Below are 24,362 nucleotides of genomic sequence, written 5' to 3' on the forward strand. Positions count from 1 at the left end.
CTCCTGCCTCCATGACTCCTCACTGCCATCATGCCAATGTACTGCTTGAAGGGCCCCAGCCATCCTTCCGGCCCATGGGCCCCTAGCCTGTACATCACCAGCTCCCAGGCTCCCCAGGGTACATTTATGTGAAAACATCGCTGCAATCCATTGAAAACGGGCTGGCCCAAAGCCCTGCTACTGGATTTCCCGAGGGGCCCAAGGCAGCCTGGAGACGCAGTCCTGGCTCATCCGGTACTGACGGGGCTCTGGTTTCAAGCACCAGGGAACAGAGCTGCAGCTCTGAGTGGCCACACCAGCAGACACACGGTAATTTCGGCTGTCACACTGGATGGGAACAATGGGAACAACAGAGAAGAAGGCTCAGGGTGGGAACCTCTGTGTCACTGTCAGGGCTAAAAGCAGCCAAATTACCCCTTTCACAAACATCACGGCTAATGACTCACTGCTTATTTACAAAGTGCAGCTTTTTCTTCTCTCCCGACCAGTAAGGTTATTGCCCCCCCAAAGGTGCCAAACTGACAGAAGTGAACACCAAGTTTCTCTGCATGCATCAGGGCAGCAGTGGGGAGGGGCACCCCACCATCCTACTGTGCCTTGTGGGGCAGGGCCGACAGCCAGCAGGCGCTCAGCACACCTGTCCTTCCCTTTCTCCCCGCTAGGTTAGAGTCAACCATCCCCAGCTGGGTGGTAGGTGCCACAGAAGACACACAGAAGCTGCTCACTCACTTGGAAAACATTTACTGAACTACTACGCCACTGAAGCAGGGCCCAGGCTTGGTGCTGGGTGATAAAGACGAGCATTCATGGCACTCCTGGTGTGCTCCAACAGCCCTATGAGAGAGGTATTCCTATCATCGCATTTACTAGTGAGGAGACTGAGGCACAGAGGTGGGGGAGCTTGTATGAGGTCCAGGAGGTGACAGAGTTGGGACTTGAGCCCGGACTGCCTGGCCCAGAAAGAGAAGCGATGTTCTTCTTGTGGATGGTGTGTCTGGGATACACGGCCCCGAAGCAGGGACGCAGGCATGGAGATCTAACACGATTTGGCAGAAAGCTGCCTTCTTCCCAAGACACAGGCCCCAGGAAAGTTCTGGGGCACAGCAGGGAAGGGGCAGAGAGGATAAAATGGGCCAAATAGCTCAGAAGAATCCATCCAGTGTCAAACTACGATTGCCCACTGATTTTGGTTCTTCAAAACAAAGTCTTAGTCTATTTTCCAAAAACTGTACTTAATGAACATGTTTTCAAAAGTTGAGTGATAGGACTACCAAGTTCATTAATTTGTTCAACAAATATTTACTGCGTGCCTCCTCTGTGCCAGGCACCAAGCAAAAGAGAGCAGAATCCCTGCCTCGAGGGGCTTATGCTCTAGTGGGGAGACGGAGAGTGTGCTGACAGGAGCCAGTACGCAGTGCGTCCCCGAGAGTAAGTGCTGTGGAGGAAACGAGGCAGCAGAGGTGACAGAGTGCTGTGGGGGCGGAGTGGGGAAGACCACACTGTAATAGGGTGGCTGTGGCAGACAGACTCTAAAGTGGCCCCATGTTCTCTGCCTCTTGGTGTGACCCCTCACCTTGAGTGTGGGCAGGAGCTGTGACTGGCTTCTAATAGAATATGGCAAAGGTGACAGATGTATGTGATTATGTGATTACATTACATAAGATAGCCATGCCCATCTTGTCTTGCTGGCATCTCTCCCTTCCTCACTGGCTTTGAAGAAGGAAGGTGTCATGCTAGAGACTGCCTATGTTAGGAGGCTCAGGTGGCAAATTGCTGAGGGCAGCCTCTGGCTGATGCCAGTGAATAACTGAAGCCTGCTGACGAGAGCAGATCCTTCCCCAGTCAAGTCTCAGGTGAGACTGCAGCCCCAGCTGACACCTGGATTGCAGCCTTGCTGAGGACCAGCTAAGCTGTGCCCAGACTCGTGACCCACAGAAACTGTGAGATTACAAATGTGTGTGTTTTAAGTTGCCAAGTTTGTGGTAATGTGTACACAGCAATGGATAACTAACACACTGGTCAAGGAAGGCTGAGAAAGGAACACTTGAGCAAAGATCTGAGTGGTGAAGAGGGGAGTGAAGCGGACATGGGAGGTGAGGTGTCCAGCAGAGGGAAGAGCTGGTGCAAAAACCCTGAGGTGGGCACCTGTCTGGCCGGTTTGAGGTGGGTTCTTGATCTATTGTAAACAGTGCATTTACCAGGGCAAGAGGCCGCTTTTTTAATATGTTCTTTTATTGTCTTTTAGGTGAAAGTTTATAGGGCAAATTTGTTTCTCATTAAATACTTAATACATAAATTGTTTTGTGACATTGGTTGCCAACCCTGCAATGTGTCAACACTCTCCCCTTCTCCACCCCAGGTTCCCTGTTTCCATTCGTCTAGTTTTCCTGTCCCTTGCTGCCTTTTTGTCTTTGCTTTTAGGCTGGTGTGCCCATTAGTCTCCTATACATCATTGAATTTTGAAGCACATTCCTCACATGTGTTATTGTTGGCCCTGTAAGACCTGTCTAATCTTTGGCTGAAGGGTGAACCTCAGAAGTGACTTCAGTACTGAGTTAAAAGAGTGTCTGTGGCCATACTCTCGGGGTTTCTCCAGTCTCTGTCAGACCAGCAAGCCAGGCCTTTTTTTTTTTTAATTTGAATTTTGTCCTACATTTTTCTCCCACTCTTTCTGGGACCCTCTATTATGATCTCTGCCAGAGCAGTCAGTGGTTGTAACCATGCATCATCTAGTTGTTCTGGGCTCAGTCCGGTGGAGGTTGTGGTAGTTGTGGTCCATTAGTCTTTTTTGACTAATCTTTCCCTTGTGTCTTTGGTTTTCTCCTTTGCTCCAGCCAGAATGGGACCAGTAGATGTATCTTAGGTTGCCCCTTGCGGCTTTTAAGACCCCAGATGTTACACTCACCACAGTCGGATGTAGAACATTTTCTTTATAGACTGTTATGTCAATTGAGCTAGGTGTCCCCTGAGACCATGGTTCCCAGCCCTCAGCCCAGTAGCTCTTGGTCCCACAGGGCATTTGGATGTGTCTGTGAAGCTTCTATTGCTTTGCCCTACTCAAGTTGCTGATTTCCCCAGTATTGCGTACTACTGTCTTACCCTTTGCCAGAGTTAGTACTTATCCACTACCTAGTTAGTGTTTTTCCCTCTTCACCCCTCCCTCACCAGCCCTCCCCTTCCTTGTAACCATCAAAGATTGTTTCTGTGTGGAAACATTTTCATGTGTTTTTATAATAGTGGTCTCATATGGCATTTGTCCTTTTGTGATTGCCTTATTTCACTCAGCATAATGCCCTCCAGATTCATCCATGTTGTGAGAGGTTTCACTGATCCATCATCGTTCTTTGTCATTGTGTAGTATTCCACTGTGTGTACGCACCATGTTTGTTTATCCATTCATCTGTTGACGGACATCAGATTGTTTCTGTCTTTTTGCTATTGTGAATAATGCTGCAATGAACGTGGGTGTGCCTATGTTTACTCATGTGATGGCTCTTATTTCTCTAGGATATATTCCTGGGAGTGGGATTGCTGGATCATATGGGATTTCTATTTCTAGCTTTTTAAGGAAGCACCATCTTGTTTTCCAAATGTACCATTTTGTATTCCCACCAGGAGTGTGTAATATTTCCAATATCCCCGCAGCCTCTCCAACATTTGTTATTTTCTGCTTTTTTGATTCGTGCCAGTAATGTCGGGATGAGATGGTTAACTCATTGTAGTTTTGATTTGCATTTCTCTAATGGCTAGTGATCTAGAGCATTTCCTCATGTGTATGTTAGTCACTTGAATGTCTTCCTTGGTGAAGTGTCTGTTCTTTTCCTTTTCCCACTTTTTAATTGGATTATTTGTCTTTTTATTGTAAAGGTACTGAATTTTCCTATAGAGTTTACAGATCAGAGCTTTGTCGGATATGTCATAGCCATTTTTTTTTTCCCAGGCTGTAGGTTCTCTTTTACTCTTTTGGTGAAGTCTTTTGATGAGCATAAGTGTTTAATTTTTAGAAGATTCCATTTACCCATTTTGCCTTCTGGTGTTTGTTGTTAATTATGGTTAATATTCTGTTTATGCCGTGTATTAGGGCCCCTAGGGTTGACCGTGTTTTTTCTTCCATGATATTTATATTTTGTGATTTTATATATAGGTCTTTGATCTATTTTGAATCAGTTTTTGCATATGGTGTGAAGTATGAGTCCTGTTTCATTTTTTTATAGATGGATATCCAGTTTTGCCAGCACTATTTGTTGAAAAGACTTGTCTTTTCCCCAATTAATGGAGTTTAGGCCTTTGTCAAAGATCAGGTAGCTGTAGGTAGATGAATTTATATCTGGGTTCTTGATTCTGTTCTGCTGGTCAATGTATCTGTCGTTGTACCAGTACCAGGTTGTTTTGACTACCACAGCTGTATAGTAGTTTCTGAGGTCGGGTAGTGTGCCAAGGACTCCTACTTTGTTTTTCTTCTTCAATAATGCTTTACTTATCTGGGGCCTCTTTCTTTTTCATATAAAGTTAATGATTAGTTTGTTTATCTCATTAAAGAATGCTGTTGGTATTTGGATCACGACTGCATTGTGAACTGGCAATTTCACAATGTTGAGTCCACCCATCCATGAGCATGGTATGTTTTTCCATTTATGTAGGTCTCTTTCGGTTGCAAGAGGCTACTTTGGAAGCATGTCAGATGCAGCCGCATTCACACTGGGGAACTACAAGGTAGCTCTTATGGATAATTGACTATGCATTTTCCCAGTTATTCTTTTACTGGAAGTGTGTTCAGTTTTGCTGTCTCTCCTTGAATAAACAAAGAATTTCCATGGCAGAAAGATGAATTATCTTCTCAGGGTCTTTGCAAAAGAAAACCCAATCAAAGGGAGCAGGGGGCCTGCACAGGCCTGGCCAGGCAACTGAATGAACCTCTCCTTAAGGAGGGGCTGGCTGGCCAACAGCCTCTCCTGGCTCTCTCCCTTGCTTTCCTTAAGAAAAATGAGGCCACATGGATTCAGCATGACCTACTGGAAGAAAATAATTTAAAAAGCCCTGATAGCCCATGGTTAGGGAGCCAAAAGGAGAGGAGGAGGAGGGAGAGTGGAAGACCTGTTTTGCCTTTGGACAGAGGAGGAGGGGGAGGGAGATGAGGGGGAAGAGGGGCAAAAGAAGAAGAAGGGGGAAGGAGAGGAGTAGGGGAGGAGGAAAGGTAGGAGAAGGAGGAGGAGAGAAAGCGAGGCTGTCTTGCTAAGACATCTAAGGTCCTTGCATCCCCATTCCTCATCTGAAGAGGGGGCCATGAGGACTGAGAGCATTCATACATGTCAGGTGGTCTGACTGGTGCCTGGTGTATCACAACATCCTCAAGTGTCTATGTAAATACCATAAAGAGACTTACAAGGTATGTCCCACAGCCTGGGAAGGGACTTCCCTGAATAAAGCACAGCTACAGGGATGCACAGGGCCCACTTTCACCTGGCTGACAGACTGCACTGGGACTTTACCTCTGTGGCTACAGCCCTACCTGCTCCATAGATCACCGAGTACACCACCTTCTTGGTCTGCTCTCTGTCTGCGTGTTTCACGTGCTCCATGGGAATGTCCTTCCTGCATGGAAAGATGGCATGTCATCAGGTGCAATCAGCGCTTATTTACAGAGATGGACATGAGAGTCCAATCCTGTGCACCACCCCAACCAGAGTTCTGTCCCTGGAGTTTCTCAACTGTTTCAGGTGGGGCCTGTCACAGAGGTAGGGGTGCATTAGGAATACGCAGCATCTGGCTCACGTGGACAACTGGTCCTCCAGGGTGGAACAAACAGAAATTATAGAATTTCTAATGAAAATGCCATATATAAGAACCAGTGAATTGCACTTAAAGCAGTGGTGATTTTTCATACCTCTAAACTCCTTTATTATTAAAAATGAGAGAATGAAAGTAAATGAAGTAAGTTTTAATTCAAAAAGCAAGAAAAAAAAACAAAGCAAATCAAAAGAATGTACAAGGAAAGAAATAATAAAGGTAGAATAAAGACAGAAGCAGAAATTACTGTGGTAGACAACAGAAAAACAGTAGATCAAATTAATAAATAAAAATCATGATTCTTGTAAAAAAAATAGACAAACCATGAGCTAATTTGAGAAAGCACAAACATGGAAAATAATAAATAATAAGGAAAAATAGCTATTGATATGGAGTTAGTAAAAAAACTTAAGTCATTTTATACAAATCTGAGTAAATAAGAAAACTTAGATGAAATAAACAATCTTTTACAAATATACAGTTTATCAAAATTGACTCCAGTAGAGACAGAAAATTAAACAGACCAATGTCCACAGAAGAAATAGAGAAAACTGCTGAAGAAATATCTCTCAAAAAAACACCAGGCTTAGAGGAACTCAACCAAACCTTTAGAGATCACGGAGTCTCAATGCTGTATAAATTATTTCAGAGCATGTAAAATGAAGAACTTTCAAATTTCTTTTATAAAGCAAGCATAACACTTATACCTAAACATGACAAAAAGACTATAATAAAAAATTACAAACCAATAACACTTGTAAGTATTGATGTAAAAATCCTGAATGTTACCAAACTGACTTCAACACTTGTTGCTGGGTGGTGTAGAGTCGATTCCGACTCATAGCGACCCTACAGGACAGAGTAGAACTGCCCCACAGGGTTTCCAAGGAGCGGCTGGTGGATTTGAACTGCTGACATTTGGTTAGCAGCTGAGCTCTTAACCACTATTCAATACTACATTAAGAAAATAATACTGCACAACCAAGTGGGGTTTATACCAGGAAAGCAAGGCTAACTCAATGTTAAAAAAAAAAAAAAAAAAACAATGTTAGAAACCTATTAATATAAATTATCATATTAATTGGAGAAAACTATATAATTATATTTATATCACATTAATAGGAGAAAATTACATAATTATATTTATATATTCTGAAAAAATCTATGATAAAATTCTATACCTATTCCTAATAAAAACTTCTGAGAAAATAGGTATACCTGAATGCTTTCTTAAAATGATAAAATAATACACTTCTATTCTAAAGCTAACATCTTAGCCAATCAAATGCAGAAATGCCAGAGGGATTCTTACTAAGGTAAGGAACAAGACAAGGATGCCCACCACTTCCAATACTATTTAAACTGTTCTAGTAGTATTTTTTTTTTTTAGCCAATGCAATTATATAAGAAAAAATAATTAGAGGCATAAGAATTGAAAAGAAAAAAATAAAACTATCGCTAGCAGCAGGTGACATCGTAGTGTTTCTGGAAACTCCTAGAGAAACAATGGTGAAAGAATTCAGTAAGGTAGCAGAAAATAAAAACACAACAAATCGATACACAAATAATAACAGTAGGAGTATGAACACACGATGGAAGATAAAACTCTATTTAAATATCAACAACCTTTAAAACATCAACAACAAAAAGATGAAATAGGAGTAAACTTAACAAGTGTGGAAAGCCTATATGAGGAAAACTTGAAAACACTCCTGAAAGAAACGAAAGTAAACTTGATCAAATGGAAAGGCATTCCTTGTTCTTGATGGAAACATCTCAACATTGTTAAGTGTTAGCTATGCCTAACGTGTGAATTTAATGTGATCTCAATAAAAATAACAACAAGATTTTTTATGGAACTGGACAAGGTAATGCTAAAGTTCATATGGAACAATAAATGTGTAAGAAAAGGTAAGAAAACTGAAACAGAAGGGATATGGAGGGGGATCAGGTCTCCCAGATACTAAATCATACTACAAATCCTCTATAATTACAACAGTGTGGTACTGTCACACAAATAGACAGGCCAGTGGAAGAGAGAAGAAAGTTCAGACAACATTCAGCTACATACAGAAATATAATTAATAAAAATGTTTTCTTCAATCACTGGGACAAAGATGAACTTTTTAAGAAATGGTGCTGGGACAATTGGATAGCTATTTGAAAAAGATAAAAGAAAACATGGGTGCTGCTCTGACAGGAATCACAATAAAGGGTCCCAGACAGAGCCGGAGAAAAATGTAGAACAAAATTATAACTCACAAAAAAAGACCAGGCTTACTGGTGTGACAGTGACTGGAGAAATCCTGAGGGTGTGGCCCTTGAACACCCTTTGAACTCAGTACTGAAGTCACTCCTAAGGCTCACCTTTCAACCAAAGATTAGACAGGCCCGTAAAACAAAATGAGACTAAATGGGCACACGAGGCCAGGACAAGGAAGAGAAGGCAGGAAGGGACAGGAAAGCTGGTAATGGGGAACCTAAGGTTGAGAAAGGGAGAGTGTTGACATGTGCTGGGGTTGGCAGTCAATGTCACAAAAACAATATGTGTATTAATTGTTTAATGAGAAACTAATTTGCTCTGTAAACCTTCATCTAAAGTACAATAATAAAAAAAAAAAAGAACAACAGGGAGAAAAAAAAGAAACATTTCCAACTGCAACAGCTAAGTGGGAGTCACAGGTTTGTGACATTTGACGCCATCCTGCCCATTAAGTGGGGTCCTCACCTATGCACATCAGGGGCCTGAGGACTGGTGGCTCTACCCACTCCACCTGGCCACTCACTACAGGGGTCTGAGAATAAGATGTGCCTCCTAGTCCTTACAGTTGACAGCACTGGGTGCCCAAAGTCTGGCTGCAAAACCCACCCACCTCTGCACTCTAGGGAACAGGAACACAGCTTCCACCCAGGCACTCAGGGACAGCCATCGGCCCCCTATGTTGTGCAGCACATAACCCCCTAATGCAGCCAGATACCTCTGCCTGCTCCAGTCACCCCTATGTAGCCCTACCCATATAGGACTGTAGGTGAGAGCCTGCACCACACAAGAAAAGTAAACAGACTCCTGGGCTCACACACCTAGCAACAGCTCTAACTACCTGGTGACAGGATGTGAGAGCTTCAAAGGCGCCAATAATCAAAGTAGTTCACACAACCAGCCTATTCCAGCATACTAAAACAAAATAAGAAGCTAGGACACAGTAAGCAAATATAAAATAAATAAATATAATAACTTACTGAAGACTTGGAAACAACAGTCAATACCAAATCACATGATGGCTTCAGCAAGCAACTAAACAAAAAGCCAGGAAACCTCCCAGAGGAAGAGACTGTCTTGGAATTATCAGAGGTAATTTTAATTCAAAAGATTAATATACAGAGCTCTTCAAGAGATCAGGAAGGAGATCAGGCAAAATGCAGACCAAGCCAAGGACCATACAGACAAAGAAGTAGAGGAAATTAATAAGGTTATACAAGAGAAAAATGACAAATTTAACAGGTTGCAAGAATCCATAGAGAAACACGGAAAATCCAGGGTGGAATGGAGGAGTATGCTGTCACTTTACAGGGAAATCAACCAGGGTCACATAACAAAGTGTGTATAAGTTTTTGTATGAGAAACTAACTTGAACTGTAAACTTTCACTTAAAGCACAATAAAAGTTCAATTGCGCGATCATCTGGACTTCCTTTGGGGACTTTCTTTGATTGATATCTTTATTTGGTCAGCATCTAGGAAAGCACTCAATTCTTTACCATGTTCATTATCTTTTAGTAATTTAGATGCCTCTGGGAATTTTCTAAATTCTATTTTTCCTTCAACAAATGGATATAATCACTTGCAATGTTAAAGCAACAAATAAAGTTTCCTGTAGTTTAGAGAAGTTACCTCTGGCTAGTACGGCCAGAGTTGAGGCGCGATTGAAGGGGTGAAAATAGAGATTTTATTTTCCACCTATACCCTTCTGTACTGTTTGAATTTTTACCATAAGCATGTGTTCCTTTTATTAAAAAATTTTTTTTTCTTGTTTATCACTCAACTCTCTGTTTTGTTATTGCTTTGGGTTCTATTTTTCTCCTACTTATGTTTTCATTTTGGGAAGTTTGGCTAGAGGATGACTCTGTTCATCAAAAAACTTCAACAACAATAGCAGCAACACAGTGAAATGATCAAAAACCAAAAAGAATCCAAAGAGAGCAAATAGAAATTCAAAAGATTAACAATAAAATTTCAGAATTAGGCAACTCAATAAAAAGTCATAGGAGCAGAAGTGAGGCAATGGAAGTCAGAATTAATGAGATTGATACCAATTTATTTGAGGAAAAATTAGATAAAAAAATTTTTTTTAAATGAAGAAATCGTAAGAATTATGTGGGACTCTTTCTATCAGGAAGAATAACCTACGAGTGACTGGAGTACCAGAATGGGCGAGGGGTGCATAACAGAAAATACAGAGAGAATTGCTGAAGATTTCTTGTTAGAAAACCTCCCTGATATCATGAAAGATGAGAAGATATCTACCCGAGAAGATATCTACCCAAGAAGCTTATCAAACCCTACACAGAGTAGGTCCCAAAAGAAAGTCATAAAGACATATATAATCAAATTTGCCAAAACCGAAGATAAAGAGAGAATTTTAAGAGCAGCTAGGGATAAAAGACCCCCACGTGTCTGTCAGTTTGTCGTACTGTGGGGGCTTGGGTGTTGCTGTGATGCTGGAAGCTATGCCACCGGTATTCAGAAACAAGCGGGGTCACCCATGGAGGACAGGTTTCAGCTGAACTTCCAGACTAAGACAGACTAGGAAGAAGGACACAGCAGTCTACTTTGAAAAGCATTAGCCAGTGAAACCCTATGAATATTAGCAGAACATTGTCTGATATAGTACTGGAAGATGAGCCCCCCAGGTTGGAAGGCACTCAAAAGATGACTGGGGAAGAGCTGCCTCCTCAAAGTAGAGTCGACCTTAATGACGTGGATGGAGTAAAGCTTTTGGAACTTTCATTTGTTGATGCAGCACAACTCAAAATGAGAAGAAACAGCTAAAATATCCATTAATAATCAGAACCTGGAATGTACGAAGTATGAATCTAGGAAAATTGGAAATCATCAAAAATGAAATGGAACGCATAAACATTGATATCCTAGGCATTAGTGAGCTGAAATGGACTGGTATTGGCCATTTTGAATCAGACAATCATATAGTCTGCTATGCTGGGAATGACAACTCGAAGAGGAATGGTGTTGCATTCATCATCAAAAAGAACATTTCAAGATCCATCCTGAAGTACAACACTGTCAGTGATAGGATAATATCCATACACCTACAAGGAAGACCAGTTAACACGACTATTATTCAAATTTATGCACCAACCACTAGGGCCAAAGATGCAGAAATAGAAGATTTTTATCAGCTGCTACAGTCTGAAATCGATCGAACACGCAATCAACATGCATTGATAATTACTGGCAATTGGAATGCGAAAGTTGGAAACAGAGAAGAAGAATCAGTAGTTGGAAAATATGGCCTCAGTGATAGAAACAATGCCGGAGATCGAAAGATAGAATTTTGCAAGACGAACGACTTCTTCGTTGCAAACACCTTCTTTCACCAACATAAATGGCGACTATACACATGGACCTCGCCAGATAGAACACACAGAAATCAAATTGACTACATCTGTGGAAAGAGACGATGGAAAAGCTCAATATCATCAGTCAGAACAAGGCCAGGGGCCGACTGTGGAACAGACCATCAATTGCTCATATGCAAGTTCAAGCTGAAACTGAAGAAAATCAGAACAAGTCCATGAGAGCCAAAATATGACCTTGAGTATATCCCACCTGAATTTAGAGACAATCTCAAGAATAGATTTGGCGCATTGAACACTAGCAATCGCAGACCAGACGAGTTGTGGAATGACATCAAGGGCATCATCCATGAAGATAGCAAGAGGTCACTGAAAAGACAGGAAAGAAAGAAAAGACCAAGATGGATGTCAGAGGAGACTCTGAAACTTGCTCTTGAGCGTCAAGCAGCTAAAGCAAAAGGAAGAATTGATGAAGTAAAAGAACTGAACAGAAGATTTCAAAGGGCCTCTTGAGAAGACAAAGTAAAGTATTATAATGACATGTGCAAAGAGCTGGAAATGGAAAACCAAAAGGAAAGAACACGCTCGGTGTTTCTCAAGCTGAAAAAACTGAAGAAAAAATTCAAGCCTCGAGTTGCAGTAGTGAAGGATTCCATGGGGAAAATATTAAACGAGGCAGGAAGAATCAAAAGAAGATGGAAGGAATGTACAAAGTCATTACACCAAAAAGAATCAGTCGATGTTCAACCATTTCAAGAGGTGGTATATGATCAGGAACCAATGGTACTGAAGGAAGAAGTCCAAGCTGCTCTGAAGGCATTGGTGAAAAACAAGGCTCCAGGAATTGATGGAATATCAATTGAGATGTTTCAACAAACAGATGCAGCACTGGAGGGGCTCACTCGTCTATGCCAAGAAATATGGAAGACAGCTTCCTGGCCAACTGACTGGAAGAGATCCATATTTATGCCTATTCCCAAAAAAGGTAATCCAAACGGATGTGGAAATTATAGAACAATATCATTAATATCACACGCAAGGAAAATTTTGCTAAAGATCATTCAAAAACGGTTGCAGCAGTATATCGACAGGGAACTGCTAGAAATTCAGGCTGGTTTCAGAAGAGGATGTGGAACCAGGGATATTGTTGCTGAAAGCAGAGAATACCGGAAGGATGTTTACCTGTGTTTTACTGACTATGCAAACGCATTCGACTGTGTGGATCATAACAAACTATGGATAACACTGAGAAGAATGGGAATTTCAGAACACTTAATGGTGCTCATGAGGAACCTTTACATAGATCAAGAGGCAGTTGTTTGGACAGAACAAGGGGATACTGATTGGTTTAAAGTCAGGAAAGGTGTGCGTCAGGGTTGTATTCTTTCACTGTACTTATTTAATCTGTATGCTGAACAAATAATCCGAGAAGCTGGACCATATGAAGAACGGGGCATGAGGACTGGAGGAAGACTCATTAGCAACCTGCGTTATACAGATAACACAACCTTGCTTGCTGAAAGTGAAGAGGACTTGAAGTACTTACTAATGACGATCAAAGGCCACAGCCTTCAGTATGGACTGCACCTCAACATAAAGAAAACAAAAATTCTCACAACTGGACCAATGAGCAACATCATGATAAACGGAGAAAAGATTGAAGTTGTCAAGGATTTCATTTTACTTGGATCCACCATCAACACCCATGGAAGCAGCAGTCAAGAATTATCAAAAGACGCACTGCATTGGGCAAATCTGCTGCAAAGGACCTCTTTAAAGTGTTGAAGAGCAAAGATGTCACCCTGAAGACTAAGGTGCGCCTGACCCAAGCCATGGTATTTTCAATTGCATCATACGCATGTGAAAGCTGGACAATGAATAAGGAAGACTGAAGAACAGTTGACGCTTTTGAATTGTGGTGTTGGCGAAGAATATTGAATATACCATGGACTGTCAAAAGAACGAACAAATCTGTCTTGGAAGAAGTACAACCAGGATGCACCTTAGAAGCAAAGATGGCGAGACTCGTCTTACATACTTTGGACATGTTGTCAGGAGGGATCAGTCCCTGGAGAAGGACATCATGCTTGGCAGAGTACAGGGTCAGCAGAAAAGTGGAAGACCCTCAACAAGGTGGATTGACACAGTGGCTGCAACAATGAGCTCAAGCATAACAACGATTGTAAGGATGGCGCAGGACCAGGCAGTGTTTCCTTCTGTTGTGCATAGATTCGCTATGAGTAAGAACTGACTCGACGGCACCTAACAACAACAACAACAGGGATAAATGAAAAGTCACCTACAAAGGACAGTGAATAAGACTAAGCTCTGACCAGTCAGCAGAAACCATGCAGGCAAGAAGGCAATGGGGTGATATACCTAAAGCCTTGAAGGAAAAAAAATTGCCAGCCAAGAATTATATATCCAACAAGACTGTCTCTCAAATATGATGGTGAAGTTAGGGCATTTTCAGATAAACAGAAGTTAAGGGAATTTGTAAAAACCAAACCAATACTACAAGAAATACTAAAGGGAGTCCTCCAGCTAGAGAATCAATACTATTAGATAACAACTCAAGACTAGAACACAGGACAGAACAACCACGTATCAACCCAGATAGGGAAGTCACAAAAATAAATCAAAGCTAAAACCCTGAAAATAGGGAAACAGAGATATCAATATGTAAAAAATGACAACATTAAAATAAAAAAGAAGGAATAATTAATGTACTTACAGAACTTTCGTATGAAGAGGAAGTTAAGGTGATATCAAGAAATAAAGAGTTGATGTAAACTTAAAAAATAGAAGTAAATCTTAAGGTAACCACAAAGGAAACTAACAATCTTACACATCAAAACAAAAAAGAAGAAAAACATACTCAGCATACACAAAATAAACGACAATGAAAGAGATGAAAAGAAAATAAAAAAAAACAATTATTAATGGATGTTTGCCACTGTTTATTCTTCTTCAATTATGCCACATCAGCAGATGAAGGCCCAGAAAGCTTGACTCCATCCACATCATTAAGGTTGACTCTACATATGCGATCATCCCCATGATGGGATCTGCTGTAAGTAATCAATTGGTTGAAGAGGAGTTTCCTTGGGTGTGTGACCTGCACTGGGCATGGGCAGATGTTCTGGCAGTGCTCAGGGGGCCTTTTGCTCCTTCTGGATCCAGCAGCTGGCTCCTGTTGTTCTGACCTTTGGTTCTTGGGACTTGAGCTAGAAGCTTACCTCTGGTCTTGCCTGCTGATCTTGGGATTCATCAATCTTCACAGCCTGTGAGCAAGTGCTGCCCGACCTGCTGATCTTGGGTTTACCAGCCCCTGTGGCTACATGAATCAGGAGAAGCCTCTATCCTGACCCATGGACTTGGGATGTTCCAGCTTCTACACCCATGTAAGCCATTTCCTTCATGTAAGTCTCTCTCTCTACATATATATTTATACGCTTTACTGGTTTTGCTTTTCTAGAGAACCCAGCCTAGGACACTCGTCTATGTCAAGAAAATTGGAAGACAGCTCCTGGCCATCCGACTGGAAGGGATCCGTATTTGTGACCATCTCAGAGAAGGCAATCCAAGGAATGCAGAAATTATTGAACAATATCATGAATATCAAATGCTAGCAAAATTTTGCTGAAGAGAATTAAAAAGCAAATGTAGCCATACATCATCAAGGAACTGCCAGAGATTCAAGCTGGATTCAGAAGAGGACATGGAATGAAGGATATCACTGCTGATGTCAGATGGGTCTTGGCCAAAAGCAGAGTATACCAGAAAGATGTTTACCTGTGTTTTATTCAGTTTGCAAAGCCATTTGACTGTGTGGATCATAACAAAATATGAATGATATTATAAAGAATGGTAATTCCAGAACAGTTAATTGTACTCATGTGGAACTTGTACATGGATCAAAAGGCAGACGTTTGAACAGAACAAGGGGATACTGTGTGGTTTAAAATTGGAAAATGTGTGAGTCAGAGTTGTATCCCTTCACCTTACTTATCCAATCTGTATGCTGAGCAAATAATCCAAAAAGCTGGACTATATGAACAAGAATGTGACATCGGGATTGGAAGAAGACTGAATAACAATCTGAGAAATGCAGATGATACAATCTTGCTGTGTGATGACAAAGTAAACTTGAAGCACTTACTGATAAAAGGTAAAAGACTACGGTATGGATTATGCCTGAATGTGAAGAAAATGAAAATCCTCACAACTGGACTGGTATACAACATCAAGATAAATGGAGAAAAATAAGTCACTGATTTCATTTTACTTCGATCAACAATGTCCACGAAAGCAGCTGTCAAGAAATCAAACAACGTATTGCATTGGACAAATGTGCTGCAAAAGAAAGTTTTAAAAAGCAAAGATGTCACTTTGATGACTAAAGTGTGCCTGACCCAAGCCATGGTCTTTTTAATCACCTCATGCGCATGCTATAGCTGGACAATGAAAAAGGAAGACGGCAATGCATTTGAATTGTGGTCTTGGTAAAGAATATTGAGTATACCATGGGTTGCCAGAAGAACAAACAAGTCAGTCTTAGAAGAAATAAAACCAGAATGTGTCTTAGAATGAGGATGGTGAGACTTAGACTTGCTTACTGTGGACACATCATCAGAAAAGACCAATTGCCAGAAAAGGACGTCATGTTTTAAAAGTAGAAGGTAACCCAAAATGAAGGAAACCTTCAATGAGACAGATTGACACAATAGGCACAACAATTGACCCAGACATACCAACGATCATGAAGATGGCACAGAATGGGGCAGCATTTCATTCTGTTATACAGCAGGTTGTTATGAATCGGAGCTGACTTGACAGTAAGTAATAACAACAACAACTTTTTGAGAGACCACATTCATCCTATCACAACACACGAATCATGAACTATTGGACCTAGATTTTGAAAAAAACTAAGCAATAAAAAAAATAGGAATCTAAAAAAGAGAGAGATAATGAATAGGAACTCTAGATAGGCAAAGGAAGATACAGATAAGTAGAAACAGTGATTTGGATGTTGGAAGAGGAACAAAATGTCCCACAGACACAGCACTGGCAGATGAATAACAGATCAGCATAGTCAAGGTGGACAGCCCAGAAGCCAGTTTATACAAAAGGCCAGAGGCTCCTCAATTTGAGGCACCCAAAGGTGGATTCCTGTTAAGTGATGGGAAATGGAAAAATGGAATGGGATTTGTATAAAAATGATGCAATTGAAATCCTTTCTGCTATCCTTTGTCAAATCTACACAAGGGGCCAACTCTGGGCAACTGAGAGCCTAGGGTGTAGGACTATAATCAGGCCTGGAAATGCCATGGCAGATACCAAACAGAGAATAGAGAAAGAAAAGCTCCCCTCCCAGGAACACAGGGGAGCTGCAGGACAAGAAAAGGCTGGCAAGGAGCCACTGCCAGGGGCCAGGGTAGATAATACTTTGATGACTAAGGTGAGCCTCACCCAAGCCATGGTCTTCTATTGCCTCATATGTGTGTGAAAGCTAGACAATGAAAAAAGAAGTCTGAGGAAGAATTGATGCATTTGGATTGTGATGTTGGTGAAGAATACTGAATATTCTATAAACTGCTAGAAGAAAGAACAAATTTGTCTTAGAAAAAAATATGAGAATGCTCCTTAGAAGCAAGACAGTGCAACTTTGTTTTTCTTACTTTAGACATGTCATCAGAAAAGACCAATCGCTAGAAAAGGACATCATGGTTGGTAACGTAGAGGTCAGCAAAAACAAAGGAAATCCTCAATAAGATAGATTGACACAGTGGTTGCAACAATGGTCTCAAACATACCAATGATCTTGAAAATGGCACAGGACTGGGAAGTGTTTCACTGTGTTATGCATAAAGTCACCATGAGTTGGAGCTGACTTGATGGCAGCTAATTTTTTTTTTTTTTTAACAACAGCAACGACAAAACAAAAACAACAACAGGTGATAAGGAGGCCAAAGGACCTCATTGCCCCCAACAGGGCTGCTAGAACAGCCATCTGGGCTGTCCCCAGGGCATGGCCAGAAAAGGTCAGGCAGCTCCTTGGAAACTCCAGGAGCACGAGGAGAGCTGTCCAGCCCACAGAGACAGAGTGGCTCCAGAGACCTCCCTGGGCCATGCCAGGGCCTGCCCTAGGAAGTAGTGAGTTCCAGCCAGAGTATTTTGAGACACTGAGGTCCCCTCCTAAGGCTCCACGTAGTGTGTAAAATCCTATTTGATAAAAGGTATTGTAAAAAATTAAAAGACAAATTATACACTGGGCATATAGAAGAGAAATAGGGTAACGTGCAGAATATATAAAGAACTCCTAAAAGCCCTTAACGAAAAACAACCTAGTAGAAAACTGAGAAGAGATAGAAACAGGTAATTCCTAGAAGTGGAAATTGGAATGGCTAATTAATACAACCTCACTAGTTTGAAATACGACTTTGAGTATATACCACCTGAATTTAGAGACCATCGCAAGAATAGATTTGACACATTGAACACTAATGACCAAAGACCAGACGAGTTGTGGAATGCCATCAAGGTCATCATCCATGAAGAAAGCAGGTCATTAAAAAGACAGGAAAGAAGAAAAGATCAACGTGGATATGAGAATAGACTCTGAAACTTGTTCTTGAACGTAGAGTAGCTAAAGCTAAAGGAAGAAATGATATGAGAGCTGAAAAGATTTCAAAGCGTGCTTAGGAAGATAGAATAAAGTATTATAATGAAATATCTAAACACCTGGAGGTAGAAAACCAAAGGTAGAAAATGCTTGGCATTTCTCAAGCCAAAAGAACTGAATTAAAAATTCAAGCCTCAAGTTTCAATACTGAGGGATTCTACAGAGAAAATATTGAATGAAGCAGGGAGCACCAAAAGAAGATAAAAGGAATACATAGAGTCACTGCACCAAAAAGAATTGGTCAAAATTCAACCATTTCAGGAGGTAGCATATGATCAAGAACTGATGGTATTGAAGGAAGAAGTCCAAGCTGCACTAAAGGCATTGGTGAAAAACAAGGCTCCAGGAATTGATGGAATACCAACTGAGATGTTTCAACAAACAGATGCAGTGCTGGAGGTGCTCACTCGTCCATGCCAAGGAATTTGGAGGACAGCTGCCTGGCCAACCAACTGTAAAAGATCCATATTTGTGCCCATTCCAAAGAAAGGTGATCCAACAGAAGGTGTAAATTATCAAACAATATCATTAATATCAAACACAAGTAAAATTATAATGAAAATCATTCAAAAGTGGTTGCAGCAGTACATCGACAGGGAACTGTCAGAAATTCAAGCCAGATTTAGGAGAGGATATGGAATTTCTTTTTTTTTTAAATGGAATAAAGGATATCATTGCTGATGTCAGATGCATCTTGGCTGAAAGCAGAGAATACCAGAAAGATGTTTACCTGTGTTTTACTGACTGTGCAAAGGCGTTCCATAGTGTGGATCATAACCAATTATGGAAAACATTGCAAAGAATGGGAATTCCAGAATACTTAATTGTGCTCAAGAGGAACTTTTACATAGATCAAAAGGCAGTTGTTCGAACAGAACAAGGGTATACTGTGCAGTTTAAAATCAGGAAAGGTGTGCGTCAGGGCTGTATCCTTTTACTTGTTCAATCTGTATGCTGTGCAAATAATCCAAGAAGCTGGATTAAACAAAGAAGAATGCAGCATTAGGTTCAGAGGAAGACTCTTAGCCAATCTATGATATGCAGATGACTCAACCTTGCTTGCTGAAAGTGAAGACGACTTGGAGCACTTAATTGATGAAGATCAAAGCCTTGGAAATGGATTACTCAACATAAAGAAAACAAATATCTTCACAAATGGACCAATAAGCAGTATCGTGATAAACAGAAAAAAATATTGATGTTGTCAAGGACTTCATTTTACTTGGATCCACAATCAAGAAATCAAATGTCATACTGCTTTGGGAAAATCTGCCACAAAACACCTCTTAGAAGTGTTAAAAAGCAAAAAGGTCACTTTGGGGACTAAGGTGCGCCTGACCCAAGCTATGGCATTTTCAAACACCTCATATGTATGTGAAAGCTGGACAATGAAAAAGGAAGACTGAAGAAGAATTGATGCCTTTGAATTATGTTTTTGGTGAAGAATACTGAATAAACCACTGACTGCAAGAATGAATAAATCTTTCTTGGAGGTGGTACAGCCAGATAGCTCCTTAAAAGCGAGGATGGTGAGAGCTCCTGTCATGTACTTTGCACGTATTATCAGGAGGGACCAGTCTCTGGAGAAGAGGCCATCATGCCTGGTAAAATGGGTGTTGTTGTCAGGTGCTGTGCAGTTGGTTCTAACGGAGACCTAGATACGAGAGAGCGGAACACTGCCCAGTCTTACACCATCCTCACAGTTGTGATGCTTGAGTCCACTGTTGCAGCCACTGTGTCAATCCATCTTGCTGAGGGTCTTCTTCTTTTTTGCTGACCCTCCACTTTACCAAGCATGACGTCCTTCTCCAGGGACTAATCCCTACTGATAACACGTCAAAAGCATGTGAGACGAAGTCTTGCCATCCTTGCTCCTAAGGAGCATTCTGGCTGAACTTCTTCCAAGACAGATTTGTTCGTTCTTTTGGCGGTCCATACCATATTCAGTACTCTTGGCCAACACCATAATTCCAAGGCATCAATTCTTCAGTCTTTATTCATCGCCCAGCTTTCACACGCATAGGAGGTGACTAAAAATCCCACGGCTTGGGTCAGGTGCACCTTAGTCCTTAAAGTGACATCTTTGCTTTTTAACACTTTAAAGAGGTCCTTTGCAGCAGATTTGCCCACTGCAATGCATCATTTGATTTCTTGACTGCTGCTTCCATGGGTGCTGATTGCGGATCCAAGTAAAATGAAATCCTTGACAACTTCAATCTTTTCTCCACTTATCACGGTGTTGCTTATTGGTCCAGTTATGTTAAAGTGGAGGGTAAGCAAAAAAGAGGAAGTCCCTCAAGGAAATGGATTGACACAGGAGTTGGGACAATGGGCTCAAACATAGCAATGATTGTGAGGACCGGGCGGTGTCTTATTCTGTTGTACACAGGGTCGTCATGAGTTAGAATCAACTTGATGGTAGCTAACGAAAACAGCAACATCGTAATTCTATGTGTAACTTTTGGAGGAACTGCCAGAGTCTTTTCCACAACAGCTGCATTGTTTTATATTTCCACCAACAATGTATGAGTGTTGATGACTTTTATCTTGTAGAAAAGCAGAACTGAAAATCAGTTGTTGATCTTTTTACTCAACTTCCCACTAGAAAGCACAATCCTAGAGCCCTTAGTAAATAATTAAAGCTCTTTTGAGGTAGATTTGATGAGATGACTCACTATTCTTTGAGCGACATAGACCAGTGCTGGTTCTGAAAGCAGTAAAGACACGCTTCAAAGCTCATGGTGGTGTACAACCTTGGCAGATAAGAGCCTTGACAGGGTGGTTGCTGCCCATGGTAAGGCCACATGACCCATGACAGTTGTTGTCTGTGGCTGTGGTAGGAAGCAGGGTGCTGATGGGTAGATTATGGTCATGGGTCACAGATCAGGGCTGCCCTGTCCTCTCAGCTTCTGGGTCCAGTCTCTGAGTTCCAACCAGAGCAGGACGAGATAACAGTAAGTCACAGCTGTCATCCCACCAACTCTCCCCTCTTCCTCCATGCCCCTTCCACGTGCTGTGTACCCACTTATGTGCAGTGTGTCCTGTACTAGGGCAGCCCAGGCGAGGAAGGATCAGATCAAGAATGCACATGCATGTAAGTATAATACAAGAGGGCAATGATGGTAATGGTTAGCATCTATTGAGTGTCTAGCAACCGTGTGTCTACCCAGACCTCCCTGCTGACCTCCCATCTTGTGAATTTAACTGTGTCTGATATCTCTATGTGAATGCTGTGTGGATATCTTAAGTTCAACATGTCCAAGGCTGAACTCTTGATTCCACCCACCCGAAGCCTGCTCCTCGTCTCATCTGCACCATCTCAGTCCAACGTGGTCTCCACTCAAGTTGCTCATCCTTGATTATCCCTTTCAACTCCCTCCCCACATCCAGTCCATCCCTGCATCTTGTCAATTCGACCCCCTAATGCGTGTGGAATCTGGACCTTCTTCCCAGCTCTCCTGACATCTCTCCCTGATACAAGCCTTGTCACTCCTGCCTGGACGAATGCACCCACCTCCCATGGCCTTTCTTCCCCTACAGCCCATTCTCTGCTCAGCAACCACAGAGCAATTAAAAAATTTCCCTGCTGAAAATTTTTAAGCAGGCTTCTAGTTAAAGATGGCAGATTAGTCATACAAGTTTCTCTCTGATCCCTGCTGAGATCCCACTAAAATAAGGCAAAGGAATCAAAAGGTAAAAATTCACAAGAAAAAAGAGATCGGGAGAGGGAATATTGGCAGGCAAGAGATTTCAGTACATTTATGAAAGATCATTGGTATGCTCAAGTCCATTGTTGCAGCCACTGTGTATTTTGAATGCCTTCCAACCTAGAGGGCTCATCTTCTGGCACTATATCAAACAATATTCTGTTGTGATTCATAGGGTTTTCGCTGGCTAATTTTTGGAAGCAGATCTCCAGGCCTTTCTTTCTAGTCTGCCTTAGTCTGGATGCTTTGCTGAAACCTGTCCACCATGGGTGACCCTGTTGGTATTTGAAATACTGATGGCATAGCTTCCAGCATCACAGCAACATGAAAGTCACTACAATATGACTAACTGACTGATGGGTGGTGGAATCTTTTATTACCTCATTCTTAACTATTAATGGATAACCAAAGATCACCAGACCCTCAGGAAACCTGAATTCTGTCTTTACCACACCTCTGAACCTGGCCTTGACACGCTTGTCAATGTCCATATTGCTAAACTTAACAGTGAAGGCTCCGTGTTCAGCTTACTTGAAATGTCTTTGTGGAAGAAAACATGCTGTGTGCTGCTCATCTCACTGTTACTAGGTAAACTCTTCTCCAGGCTCTTCTTCATTTCTTCTAGTAAAAATGTTTTCTATGGCTCTGCTTTTTGCTTATAGTGCTAACTAAAGAAATCCCAGCATCTGGCCTTAAAAATGAAAGCCTTCATAATTAAAAAAAAAAAAAAAAGTGGCTAAGAAAGAAATGAATTTTTTCCCTCTGCCCGGCAACTGTGGAAGCAGAGATATCATTCACAGACCGAACTTGAAAAAGTGTTGTTAAATGGGCAACGTCCACATGAGCATCCATCCCCCTTTCCCTGTGAAACAGAAAAACTGGCATAAATATCCTTAGCTGCTGGCAACCTGCTCCTTTCTGTTAATATAATCTTCCTCTGGATGTCTTTCTTGTAAGACTCCCAGGTTTTAGAATTTGTTGCTGTGCTCCGTAAAAATAATCCTGAAAAGGCTCCAGTAATTTTGATAGGCTGTCTTACTTGGTAAATTTTTTGCCCTAGAATAATGCTGTAACTGACATGCCTGTATTCCTAATCTATATAAATATTTATAAGATTTTGCTGTTAAATAGGAAGAGCATCACTGGAACTCTTCTTCCAACAAATGTATCATCAGTTAAAGAAAAACCCATGACTCTGACAGATTAAACCCAATGCCATCGACAGATTATTCTTTAACAAATAATTTGAGAGCCTGTTTTACAAAAATTGTTACTCCTTTATCATATATGTGTGTGTGTGTGTGCATGCTTGTATAAAATCTACGTCTTTTATTTCTGGACTTAATTTTTTCCATCGATCTATCCAGTTTTGCATCGATGACACAATCTTTTAGTAACTGTGGCCTTACAATATATTTTAGTATCTGGTAGGACTTAGTCCACCTTAGTAATCCTCTTTAAAATTTTCTTTCATGATTGCTGTGCATTACCTTTGCACCACAAACTACAGATTAAGTGTATCTAGTTACACAAAAGAAATCTTATTAGTATTTTTGGGCATATTTATTATGGCATTTCTATATTCATATATTAATTTAAGGAGAAATAATATCCTTTTAAAATTTTAAAATTGAGATGTCTTCTTTTCTGTCCTTTACTATTTTAAACTTTTTTAATATTGATCTTGCACATTTTTTATTAAGCTTGAGTATTTATCTTTTGCATTGGATTGCTTCTTTCTTTGATTACATTTTATTGACTGTTTTTTACACTCAGGGAAGCAATTTCTGCACATTAATTTATACCTAGTGCTCTCCACCACCCTCCCCACTCCCCGTGTCTGTCAGTTGGTCGTTCTGTGGGGGCTTGTGTGTTGCTGTGATGTTGGAAGCTATGCCACTGGCTTAAAGTCAGGGAAGGTGTGCGTCAGGGTTGGGTCTTTTCCCCACATTTATTCAATCTGTATGCTGAGCAGATAATCCGAAAAGTTGGACTATATGAAGAACAGGGCATCAGGATTAGAGGAAGACTCATTAACAACCTGCGTTATGCAGATGACACAACCTTGCTTGCTGAAAGTGAAGAGGTCTTGAAGCACTTACTGATGAAGATCAAAGACCACAGCCTTCAGTATGGATTACACCTCAACATAAAGAAAACAAAAATCCTCACAACTGGACCAATGAGCAACATCATGATAAACGGAGAAAAGATTGAAGTTGTCAAGGATTTCATTTTGCTTGGATCCACGATCAACACCCACGGAAGCAGCAGTCAAGAAATCAAGAGATGCATTGCACTGGGCAAATCTGCTGCAAAAGACCTCTTTCAAATGTTGAAAAGCAAAGATGTCACCTTGAAGACTAAGGTGTTCCTGACCCAAGCCATGGTGTCTTCAATCGCCTGCTATGCATGTGAAAGCTGGGCAATGAGTAAGGACTGAAGAAGAACTGATGCCTTTGAATTGTGGTATTAGTAAAGAATACAGACTATATACCATGCAGAGCCAAAAGAAGTACAACAAGAATGCTCCTTAGAAGCAAGGATGGCGAGACTACGCCTCACACACTTTGGATATGTTATTGG

At 41.2% G+C, this 24,362-nt stretch overlaps 1 protein-coding gene across 1 annotated transcript in view; it reads right to left on the reverse strand.

The window, feature by feature from the left end:
- The window catches only part of LOC126077355 (DNA polymerase nu-like), a 108,548-nt gene continuing 84,186 nt past the window's right edge, over positions 1-24,362 (reverse strand). The window contains exons 11-12 of the mRNA XM_049886610.1: positions 5,510-5,592; positions 1-327 (exon numbers count right to left, since the gene is read on the reverse strand). Coding sequence (XP_049742567.1) covers positions 323-327; positions 5,510-5,592 — 88 coding nt within the window. The 3' untranslated portion in view covers positions 1-322. The remainder of the gene's footprint in view (positions 328-5,509; positions 5,593-24,362) is intronic.

The sequence above is a fragment of the Elephas maximus genome, chromosome 5 (assembly GCF_024166365.1).
Source record: "Elephas maximus indicus isolate mEleMax1 chromosome 5, mEleMax1 primary haplotype, whole genome shotgun sequence".
NCBI classification, from domain to species: Eukaryota; Metazoa; Chordata; class Mammalia; order Proboscidea; family Elephantidae; genus Elephas; species Elephas maximus.